The sequence below is a fragment of the Podarcis pityusensis genome (assembly GCF_964106645.2).
Source record: "Podarcis pityusensis genome assembly, chromosome: 6".
NCBI lineage: Eukaryota > Metazoa > Chordata > Lepidosauria > Squamata > Lacertidae > Podarcis > Podarcis pityusensis.
Window position 1 is genome coordinate 98,066,106 of NC_138030.1, and position 12,249 is coordinate 98,078,354.

The 12,249-nt window shown below is 48.4% G+C and overlaps 1 protein-coding gene across 5 annotated transcripts in view; it reads left to right on the forward strand.

The window, feature by feature from the left end:
• PDE4DIP (phosphodiesterase 4D interacting protein) overlaps positions 1-3,596 on the forward strand; it is a 102,769-nt gene extending 99,173 nt beyond the window's left edge. For all 5 annotated transcript variants that reach the window (XM_081012010.1, XM_081012009.1, XM_081012012.1 and 2 more), the window contains 3 exons: positions 730-847; positions 1,626-1,672; positions 2,608-3,596. In XM_081012010.1, the coding sequence (XP_080868136.1) occupies positions 730-847; positions 1,626-1,672; positions 2,608-2,655 (213 nt within the window). In that variant the 3' untranslated portion in view covers positions 2,656-3,596. The remainder of the gene's footprint in view (positions 1-729; positions 848-1,625; positions 1,673-2,607) is intronic.
• The last annotated feature ends 8,653 nt before the right edge of the window (positions 3,597-12,249 follow it).

A 12,249-nucleotide genomic window follows, 5' to 3' on the forward strand; every position in this document is an offset into this window, starting at 1 on the left:
TTCTCTGAAATAGATTGTATCCCTCCATTATTACATTCCAATCGTGGGACTTATCCCACCAGGTTTCAGTGATGCCTATTATGTCATATTTAGTTTGCTGTACCAAGAGCTCAAGCTCATCTTGTTTATTTCCCATGCTTTGCGCATTTGGCAGGAGTTCCTCAGGAGTGGGCAGATGATCCTAAAGGCTCAACTTTTCATTGTTTCCAAATGAGCCTCACCAACTCAGGAAATGACAAGAGACACTCCTGCAGATGATCTCAGTGATCGAGCTGGACTATAAGGGTTCAGGTGTCCCCTGAGGTACGCTGGACCTAAATTGTTCAGGGCCTTGTAAATCAATACAAGGATATTGAACCTGGCTCGGTAGCAGGTGGGCAGCCAGAGCAGCAGTTTTAACAATGGTGTGACCTGTCCTCAGTCAGAAGCTTCCGCCAACAGTCTGGCTCCCACATTCTGCCCCAGCTGGAGCTTCCAAACCAGACCCAAGGGCAGCCCCACAGAGAGCGCATTGCAGTAGTCTGTCCTAGAGGTTACCAACGCATGAACTACAATGCTGTTTTACTTTTGAAAAGTGAAGAATTATAAAATGTCTTTTACTCATATGTTGCTTGAAGAGGTGCAGCACATTCTTTTACCTGCAGGAGTCCATAGCCTCGTTCTGTTTCATGGTTGGACTGCGTCACTCTTGGAGATGCCATAGAAAATAATAACCAGCTTCTTTCTCAGGAGCCATCTCGGAAGGAGGAGATCCAGGAGCTCAGAGCCAGACTAGCTGAACCAGAGAGTCGCCTGCGGACTGCCGGCCATGGGAAGGAGAGCATGGAGAGCGTCCTCCTTAGCCACTGTGAGCTGCCTCCCAGCTGTGAGGTGGTTGGTTGGGCAGGGGTGGGTGGCTTGGCTGTGCAGTCCTCAAGGCATTCATCCAGCCTACAGATCCAGAGCGGGCAAGACTTAGGGTCCTCCTGCCCTCTTTGCAGCTGAATCCACAGCAACCAGAAAACAACGCTGGGTCATGTTTTGGGGCAGGAAGGGAGTGGAGAGGAAGAAAACTACAAGTTTACACTACAAGTTTACATCCTTGTAATTAAAAATAGGAATGGGTGATTGCCCTCCTTTTTGCCTCAGAAGTACTTGGGGGGTTTCAGGAAATTACAATCAAAGACTCAAGAAGTCTGGAGGGCCTTTTCCTCCATGGCTTCCCACATCTGGGTGCTTGTCATGAGGCAGAGGGAGCAGAGGCGCTTGCTCCTGGGCTGTGTGCCGGCCTCAATTCTGTTCCCAGTAATCGGAGCAGAGGTGCTCAGGGAGTGCCTTGACTCAAATGCCTGCCTAGTTCTAATGGTATGTTTGATAAAGTCTTCCCAGCCCCACTGCATAAGCTATTGTTATTACATGTAACAGACATTGTTTTCTTTGACTTGGGGCTGTATCCTAGCAGTGGGCTGGCTACTGTCCTGTGCAGCAGTAAGGCATATTGGGCCTCTGCATAGCTGGCTGGCCCCCCACTGCCCTCTACTGCACGAAGGGAAATCTCACAAGTTGCCTGGGCAATGAAGGAAAAGCAATGAAGGGGTCAGGGAGGAAATGTTCAGAGACAAGCCTGATTGTTACTTTGCTTACAGTGACAAGGACATACGATGTGCTGAGGAAAGCAAGGATGAACCTGGAGGTAAGTCCAAGCCCACTTACCTGCACAATGATACAGGTGAGCCAGGAGGCCACAGAGGAATGCAGGCCTGGCTAGGCCAGAGTTCACTTGGCCTACAAGTTGTGGTGGCGTTGCTGTTGAGCACCACAGGGCTTGCTCCGAAGGCCTTACTCCACTGCTGTCCCTCTTTCTTGTGCAAGGCTACAAACCCTTTCACACCTCTTAACTACCCACACAGGTGTTGGCCCCTGGGTCACAGGGTCACCACCCCCAGGCTCATGTTCTTGAAAAAAGGCATCCCCATAATGGGGAGAGAAACACTCAGACTTTTTCCTACTTTCAAGGGCTTTTGTTCAGTTTACCACCCTCCCTGCCTGCTCTAGGCCAGCAAATTCTCCAAGATAATCATAGAAGCTGGGAAAGAACTGTGAGGAAGCAGCAGCTGAGAAAGTCCTAAGAGCAGGTTGTCACTCGTGTGCTGCTTCTTTTTCTGCTACTCCAAGGAAGAGAAACGCTGCCTCTTCTCCAGACTGTCGGGGAGCGCCTTTAACCTCCAACCTGCTGCACAAATGCCTTATTGCCTTTCAAATCCAGACTATCACCAGCTTAGAGAGGGAGGAGGTCCTGTTCCGCTCTCCACACCCGCTGAGATAGTGCTGGTCCCTGGCTTTCATGTGGGCTAAGCAGCCTTGTACCCAGAATATAGGGGCCCCCAAGCCAGTTTTGTAGTCTGCAGTGGGTTGTGTTTACTCCCCACCATTTGCAGCCATGGATTTCAATTCAAAGTTGGTGTTGCAAAAGATATTGTCCCATGGCACCAGTGTACCACTCCTGCCCTTTAGAGCCCTCAGAGCTCCTTGTCCCCACTGCATGGTAGGGTAGGGTTAAGCAGCAGGATGAGAGGGAGGGAGTTAACCCCGTTCTTAGACCTCTGCTTTGTGCACTATCCTCTCTAGGGGATCTCCCCCCAGCCTCTTCCATCCTGTGACCATGTTCTTGCATGAGCGAAGAAGGAAACCTAGCAGCTCAAGTGCCCAGAAGCAGGTGGAAGAAAACAAAATTCAATTACAGTTCATCACCCAAACCCAGGCATCAGAAAATGACCCTGCCCCAGACCGGCAGCTCTTCATGGTCCAGCAAGCCCTGACTTTTAGGATTTGTCCTGGAACCCAACCACTGCCTGACTTGCCAACTCCATCTCCTTCAGGGTGCGGCACCAAGCTGCTCCCGACCACTGCCTGTGTGTGCTCTGGAGTGACTGCTGCTAGGGATCAGGCTGCAATTTGCCTGGAAATGATCCAGCCAAAAGTGCAATACTATACTAAAAATAGACTACTGCTATAAATGCTGCTATCTGGGGAAAAAAGGAGTGCTCTAAATGTGGCTTCATCCAAAGCTGCACTCGTCTGACTCTGTGAGGCTGGCTGGCTGAGGCTCAGCTGCTTCTAGCATTCTCCTGTGTATGTTGCTGTAAATCAGGGTGTAGAATGTAAGGCAATGCTTTCCTTGCTCCAGAGAAGTACGGCCTTGAGATATATTATTTGAAAATGTAATTATGCTGAATTACTGGGGAAAGGGGAGAGAGAGCAAGGCTCCCTTAGCCCCGGCAACATTTGACTCTTCAGCTACTCATTTCCATCTTCTGAACTCAAAGCCAGCCCCATCAGCCCTTAGGCTGTTTTCTGGTGTGTATCTCAAGTCACCTTCTGCAAGACTTCTTGTGACTGTTGCTTACCTGGAACAGGTAACACCAGTTTACATGTAATGCACACAACAACTAATTGTGAAAGGATTAAAGAGTCCTTACTATAGTCTGTATGCTGTTAAGAAGGGCTCTAAGGGATGGAGGGAATGAAAGTTGGCTTTGCTTAAATTTATTGAAAGACATGAACCATGTTTTCTTTGTATTATTTGAATTCCCAATAAAACTTTTTTTAAAAGTGAATGGAGTTTGCTTATGATGGAAACGGACAAGTTGCATCTTTGCTCGCAGTGCGAGATGGGCCTGGGCCAGTCCCTGAACCTTTTCTAGGAGCCGCTAAATTAAAGAGTTACCTCAGTTCTATTTCCTGCGGGAGCTAATGGATTTAACACAGCTCCAGATAGCTACTGAGCTGGATGTCAGTTGGGCATCACAGGACCAGAGCTGTCACAAGACTTGGTGAGGCAGCCGCTGCAGTGGGAGAAGACAGAGGGATGGCTCTAGCCGCTCCGAGTCCCGGCAAAACCGCCTGCCGGTTCCACAGCCCTTCTCTCTCCCTGCTGCTTGCCAACACCCTCTTGCACCCAGGATTGCAGCCTTCTTTCCTGATGACTCGGCCACCAGCTCCATGCACTGGGCTGCTGCTACAGGTCTTTTTATGAGTGCAACTGCAGAGTTTTACCTGGCAGCTCTCAGCTGACATTGAGGAGGACTATTACACATGTTCACAACCACTCTTTAGTTCAGGCAGATGCAGATGTTGGGAGGTCTGGGCTGCAATCCTAACAGCCTTACCCAGTAGAGAGAGAAAATTTCAGATAAAACCTTGGTCACTTATCACTTGGTCCTAGTCAGGTTGCATGGCAGTGGGACAGGAGGGGCGTTTTCTGGTTCACCTCATGCAGCAAAAATGTCTTAAGCAGCCCTGGTGCTTTTGGTCTGGTTTTGCCACAAAGTGCCTTGGCTACCCATGATATCTGCTGGCAGTACAGGAGAAAGGAAATTTCTTGATTTACCTGGACCTCAGGAGATTTCGATGAGTTTCCTTCTGGATGTGATGTCCAGCAGTGGTGGACCTTGTGGTCAAATTTCAGCAGCATCTTGTGCGATGCCAAAATTCAGCACCTCCCTCCCTTCCATTCACCATCATACTTGTGGCACCCCCTGTGCTTCCAATCACGCTCCCCTAAACATGTCCATGTCCAGACTGGGAGCTGAAAGCGCCATAAGGAAGTGGTTCTGTTCATTCTTGGCTAGCTGATACTTGGAGAGGGTGCTGGGAGACTACAGCCTGCCCCCCCCCATGGTATGAGCTCCTGTGGGGTCTCTCCACTTTAGCACCCACCCACAACTACTTGAGTCATCTTAGAATCTGGAATAATGTATCAGTACAGTGCTGATGACACTCAGTTCCATTTCTTATTTTCATCAGATTCAGGAGAGGTTGTGGAAATGAACAACAACAACAACAAATTTCTACCCTGCCCATCTGGGCGGCTTCCAGCAAATGATTAGAAATACATCAAGACATCAGTCATTTAAAACTTCCCTAAACAGGGCTGCCTTCAGTTGTCTTCTAAATGTCACATAGTTGTTTATTTCTTTGACATTTGATGGGAAGGCATTCCACAGGGCAAGCGCCACTACTGAGAAGGCCCTCTGCCTGGCTCCCTGTAACTTCGCTTCTCGCAGTGAGGGAGCTGCCAGAAGGCCCTTGGAGCTGGACCTCAGTGTCCAGGCAGAACGATGGGGGTGGAGACGCTCCTTCAGGTATACTGGGCCGAGGCCGTTTAGGGCTTTAAAGGTCAGCACCAACACTTGGAATTGTGCTCGGAAACGTAATGGGAGACAATGTAGGTCTTTCAAGACCGGTGTTGTGTTGTCTCGGTGGCCACTCCCAGTCACCAGTCTAGCTGCCACATAATGGATTAGCTGTAGTTTCCAGGTCACCTTCAAAGGTAGCCCCACGTAGAGTGCATTGCAGTAATCCAAGCAGGAGATAACTAGAGCATGCACCATTCTGGCGAGACAGTCCGCAGGTAGGGAGGGTCTCAGCCTGCATATCAGATGGTGCTGGTAGACAGCTGCCCTGGATACAGAATTGACCTGCGCCTCCATGGACAGCTGTGAGTCCAAAATGACTCTCAGGCTGCGCACCTGCTCCTTCAGGGGCACAGTTACCCCATTCAGGACCAAGGAGTCCTCCACACCTGACCACCCCATCCCCCTAAAACAGTACTTCTGTCTTGTCAGGATGCAACCTCAATCTGTTAGCTGCCATCCATCCTCCAACCGCCCCCAGACACTCACACAGGACCTTCACCGCCTTCACTGGTTCCAATTTGAAAGAGAGGTAGAGCTGGGTATCATCCCCAACCCCACTGATGATCTCTCCCAGCAGCTGCATGTAGATGTTGAAAAGCATGGGGGAGAGGACAGAACTCTGAGGCACCCAAGTGAGAGCCCAGGGGTCCGAACACTCATCCCCCACACCACTTTCTGGACACGGCCCAGGAGGGAGGAGCGGAACCACTGTATAACAGTGCCCCCAGCTTCTCTAGACAGTCTAGAAGGATGTCATGGTTGATGGTATCAAAGGCCACTGAGAGATCCAGCAGAACTAGGAAACAGCTTTCACCTTTGTCCCCAGCCCGCCGGAGATCATCGACCAGAATGACCAAGGCAGTTTCAACCCCATGGTGAGACTGGAAGGGATCCAAATGGTCTGCATCCTTCAGACATGCCTGGAGTTGCTCAGCAACCACCAGCTCAATCACCTTACACAAGTATGGAAGATTGTGAGACCGGGCAATAGTTGGCCATATTGGCCAGGTCTAAAGATGTTGAAGAATTTAAGGTTTAATGACCACCTCTTTCAGCAAGTCTGGGAAGGCTCCCTCATAAAGGGAAGCATTCACCACCCCGCAGAGCCCACTGCTCAGCCCTTCCCAGCTCACTTTTACTAGCCAGGATGGGCAAGGGTCAAGGAGATCAGGTGGTTGGTTTCACTCGTCTAAGCAGCCTGTCCACATCCTCAGAGGTAACAGATTGGAATTGATCCCATGCAACTCGACTAGACAGGACTCTTAGCAGTCTCCCGCCCCTGCCCTGCTCCCACGGTGGAATCCACCTCTTTCCGAATCTGAGAGACTTTATCTGCAAAAAACTTTGCAAAATCGTTGCAGGAGATCTTGGGGTCTTTACCAGGCCCCGATGTCAAAGGTGATTCTGTTAAATTGCGAACCACCTGAAAGAGTCTCCTGCTGCTATTTTCTGCAGATGCCATAGAGGTCTCCTGCTGCTATTTTCTGCAGATGCCTCTTCGCCTCCTGCTGCTATTTTCTGCAGATGCCTCTTCGCCGTTGCTATCACCACTTGGTAGGCTCGACAAGAAAGAAGATTCCACCTAAACATTAGGAAGAACTTCCTGACAGTAAGAGCTGTTCGACAGTGGAATTTGCTGCCAAGGAGTGTGGTGGAGTCTCCTTCTTTGGAGGTCTTTAAGCAGAGGCTTGACAACCATATGTCAGGAGTGCTCTGATGGTGTTTCCTGCTTGGCAGGGGGTTGGACTCGATGGCCCTTGTGGTCTCTTCCAACTCTATGATTCTATTCTATGATTCTATGACGTTGAGCTCTAATCCGTGTCTGATCTGATTCAGATCTGATTCAGAATGAGTTTTCCGCCACCGGCGCTCTAGCAGTCCCAAAAATTGTTTCATTGCCCTCAGCTTCTGGGAAAACCACGGGGCTGTCCAGGCTTCATGCAATCAGAGAGGGCGCTTCGGAGCCAGACAGTCAATAGCACTGGTTCAGCAGGCCACCAGGTAATCAGTTGAAAGGCCATCAAAATGGGATAAAGCATCCACTACCACTCTCTGGAAACCATTTGAATCAATTAAGTGGCAGGGGCAGACAATCCAAATTGGTCCCACCTCCCTGCAGAAGGGAAGGGTCATGGAGAAGTCCAGTTGCACCTGGAAGTGATCTGACCATGGCACTTCTTTTGTTTCACTTTTACTTAATGTCAGATCACCCTTGTTACTAGAGGTGAACACCAGGTCTAAGGCATGTCCGCGACTATGAGTTGGACCAAACTCATTCAGGGACAGCCCCATGGAGGCCATGCTTTCCACAAAGTCCCAAGTAGCCCCTTGTAAGGTCGTGTTGGCATGGATTTTAAAATCCCCTAGGACAGGGGTCGGCAACCCGCGGCTCCGGAGCCGCATGTGGCTCTTTTACACCTTTGCTGCAGCTCCGGGGCGGATACTAGCAAGGGGAGGAGGTGCATTGTGCGCCCCGACACTCCCCACTGTGGCGGGCGCTGTACTGGCTGTGACGTCGCGTGGGGGCGGTGTGTGCGTTAGTCATGCACCATCCCGACGTCACCTTCCCGCCCGCCCGCTACATTGTAAGGGGCATGTACACTGGTCACTGTTTTGAAGGGGAGTGAATTACACACACACACAAAAAGGTAACTTGTTAATTTAACATTTATTTCTATGAGGAGGAGTAATTCTGAGGGGTCAAACAAAGAAATAATAAAAAAGTGACAAAAAAGTTATTTTTATAATGACGAGTTTTGCGGCTCCCAGTTTTTTTTTCTTCGGAAACGGGTCCAAGTGGCTCTTTTGGTCTTAAAGGTTGCAGACCCCTGCCCTAGGACAACCAAACTAGGTGTCTCCAGGAGAACATCTGCCACGACCTGAAGCAGCTCGGGCAGGGAACCCTTGGTGCAGTGGGGAGGTTGGTACTGTCAGGAGCTCGTCCTACACTCAAGTAGGACCCTGGCAGAGACACATGCCCAACTGGCAAGTTCTCACCCTCCTGGTCTTTCATTCGGGAGTGTCAAAAGCTTTCTTCTGCCCGAACATCACAGCGACTGATGCCAACAGACATCGGCACACTTAGGGATCCGCAGAGTGTTTGCAGTTTGTGTAACAGAGCTCAGCAACTCAGAATTTTGGCTAATCTACTTTATTTGCATATAAACACAGAGCACTCCAGCATGGCTCCCTCTCTCTCTAGCATCAGACAGCAAAGAGAAAAAGGACAAAGGACAATAGTCCCACTTCACGGAACACAGTAACACAAATATCCCGTCTCCGTCACTTTCTACTCTGTGGAGTCAAAACATACACCATCATGTGAAACAACAATCCCATGACTGCAGTCATGGAGCAGGTACACCAGTTTGATCCATCTTTTATATTTAGGGGAGCTAGTCTCAAACGTTTGTTGGGGGAGACCTAGGTTTTTTTTGGGGGGGGAGTTATTTGTCCTGTCTTCACGCTTTTTATGATGGAGGACCGCTGTAGCCACCCCCAACGACACGTTCTCAAGATGGAGGGGGAGGGAACAGCTGCAGTCGCCTGCGGTTCCTGCGCAATGTTTGCCATCTTGCCAAAGGTTGCAGGCAGCTTTACCTGCAGCAATTGCATGTTGATTGCCCTCTTAAAAGACAAAGTCCAGCAACTGGAGGAACGTGTAGCTACGCTCCAAAGAATTAGAGAGTTGGAGCTCTTCTTGGAAGCAACAGAGCACACTGTCTCCACCAAGGAGGAGACAGGGGACTCCCCTGAGAAGGAAGCTAGTTCACCAACACATGAGCCAGATATTTGGAGAAACGTGACTCAAAGAAGTAGGAGGCCCATGGTTCGCTCTGATTGTTTAAATAAAAAAAATCCTTCCAGTAGCACCTTTAAGACCAACTAAGTTAGTTCTTGGTATGAGCTTTCGTGTGCAAGCACACTTCTTCAGATACCTGAAGTATCTGAAGAAGTGTGCTTGCACACGAAAGCTCATACCAAGAACTAACTTAGTTGGTCTTAAAGGTGCTACTGGAAGGATTTTTTTTATTTTGACTATGGCTGACCAACACGGCTACCTATCTGTATCTGATTGTTTAGAAATACACAATCGCTTTGAGGTCCTCTCCCCTAGCATGGAAGACGAAGAGCAGACTCCATTTGAGGATCTCTCCCTCATTACAGTCGATCAGGTATATGAAGACGAGCAGCAAAGTCAGTCCTCAGGGAATGTGCAGGCGACCTTGGAACGGACAGCTCACGGAAGAACCCCGACCAAACCTAAGAGGAGGCGTGTAGTGGTGATAGGGGATTCCCTACTGAGGGGAACAGAAGCAGTGATCTGTGGGCCTGACAAGATGTCTCGGGAAGTGTGCTGCCTCCCCGGGGCTAAGATCCAAGATGTAACTGAACGACTGCAAGGAATCATAAAACCCACTGACAAATACCCCTTCCTCTTGGTTCATGTGGGAACCAATGACACTGCAAGTAACAGCCTCCAGAAGATCAAAAGAGACTACGAGGCTCTGGGCAGGAAATTGAAGCAATTAAATGCATAAATTGTCATCTCATCTGTCCTCCCAGTTGAACGACGTGGCCCAGGGAGAGAGGGAAAAATAGTGGAAGTGAACAGCTGGCTTCGCAAATGGTGTAAACAGGAACGGTTTGGATTCTTAGATCACGGACTGCAGTTTCTTGAAGATGGACTTCTGGCAAGCAATGGGCTGCACCTCACAACGGTTGGGAGAAATGTTTTTGCCAAAAATCTCAGAAACCTCATCAGGAGGGCTTTAAACTGACTAATGTGGGGGAGGGAGACAGTGCTCCTGAAGGTAGGAGTCTATCAATTGATGAAGATGATCATCCAAATGTCATAGACCAAATGGAGCAAACAGCACGCAGACCTAGTGGTGGGAGGAAAAAATCCTTAAATAAGAGACACGGGGGAATGATTAAAGGACTTCAATGTCTGTACACTAATGCGCAAAGCATGGGAAATAAACAAGATGAGCTTGAGCTCTTGGTACTGCAAACTAAATATGACATAATAGGCATCACTGAAACCTGGTGGGATAAGTCCCACGATTGGAATGTAATAATGGGGGAATACAATCTATTTCAGAGAAACAGACCAGACAAGAAAGGAGGAGGAGTGGCGTTATATGTCAGGGATGTGTATGCCTGTGAAGAGATCCAAGATTTAGAACCTCAAAGCCAAAGTGAGAGCATTTGGGTCAAAATTAAGGGAGAGAAGAATAACAGTGACCTCATTGTGGGAGTTTACTATAGATCCCCAAGCCAAACGGAGGACATAGATGATGCCTTCCTGGAACAGATGGCCAAGCATGCAAAAGGAAGGGAGATAGTAGTAATAGGGGACTTCAATTACCCGGATATTTGTTGGATGTCAAACTCAGCCAAGAGCATAAGGTCAAACAGATTCCTCACTGGCCTTGCAGACAACTTCGTTGTCCAGAAAGTGGGAGAAGCAACAAGAGGAACAGCCATTTTAGATCTGGTCCTAACCAATGTTGATGACCTGGTTAGTGGGGTAGAAGTGGAAGGATCATTAGGCGCGAGTGATCATACTCTTCTGAAGTTTACTATACAGAGGAAAGGAGCAGCCAAGCATACTAGGACTCAATTTCTTGACTTTAAGAAAGCCGACTTCATAAAACTTAAGGAAGTGCTGGGTGAGATCCCATGGACAGTAATACTAAAAGGAAAGGGAGTTCATGATGGCTGGGAGTTTGTTAAGAGGGAGATAGTAAAAGCACAACGTCAGGCAATACCAATGAGACGGAAACATGGAAGGTGCCTAAAGAAGCCAGGGTGGCTATCTAAAGAACTTTTAACTGAGTTAAGATTAAAAAAGGATGTGTACCAAAAATGGAAAAGGGGGGAAACCACCAAAGAGGAATTCAAACAAATAGCCAGCACGTGTAGACACAAAGTCAGAAAAGCTAAAGCACAGAATGAACTCAGGCTTGCTAGAGAGGTTAAAAGCAACAAAAAAGGCTTTTATGGGTATGTTCGTAGCAAAAGGAAGAACAAAGAAACAGTGGGGTCACTCAGAAGAGAAGATGGTGAAATGCAAACAGGGGACACAGAAAGGGCTGAACTCCTCAATGCCTTCTTTGCCTCAGTCTTCTCCGATAAAGAAAACAATGCCCGACCTGAAGAATTTGAAGCAAATGATTCAGCAAAGGAAACACAGCCCAGAATAACAAAGGAGATAGTACAAGAATACTTGGCTACTTTAGATGTATTCAAGTCTCCAGGGCCAGATGAACTGCATCCAAGAGTATTAAAAGAACTGGCAGATGTGATCTCAGAACCACTGGCAGCCATCTTTGAGAATTCCTGGAGAACAGGCGAAGTCCCGGCAGACTGGAGGAGGGCAAATGTTGTCCCTATTTTCAAAAAGGGGGAAAGAGAGGACCCAAATAATTACCGCCCAGTCAGTCTGACATCAATACCAGGGAAGATTCTGGAGCAGATCATTAAGCAAACAGTCTGTGAGCACCTAGAAAGGAATGCTGTGATCACCAATAGTCAGCATGGATTTCTGAAAAATAAGTCATGTCAGACTAACCTGATCTTGTTTTTTGACAGAATTACAAGCCTGGTTGATGAATGGAACGCAGTGGATAGGGCCTACCTTGATTTCAGCAAGGCATTTGACAAGGTGCCCCATGATATTCTTGTAAAGAAGCTGGTAAAATGCGGTCTTGACTATGCTACCACTCAGTGGATTTGTAATTGGCTGACTGACCGAACCCAAAGGGTGCTCATCAATGGTTCCTCTTCATCCTGGAGAAGAGTGACTAGTGGGGTGCCACAGGGTTCTGTCTTGGGCCCGGTCTTATTCAACATCTTTATCAACGACTTGGATGATGGACTCAAGGGCATCCTGATCAAATTTGCAGATGACACCAAACTGGGAGGGGCGGCTAACACCCCAGAGGACAGGATCACACTTCAAAACGACCTTGACAGATTAGAGAACTGGGCCAAAACAAATAAGATGAATTTTAACAGGGAGAAATGTAAAGTATTGCACTTGGGCAAAAAAAAGGAGAGGCACAAA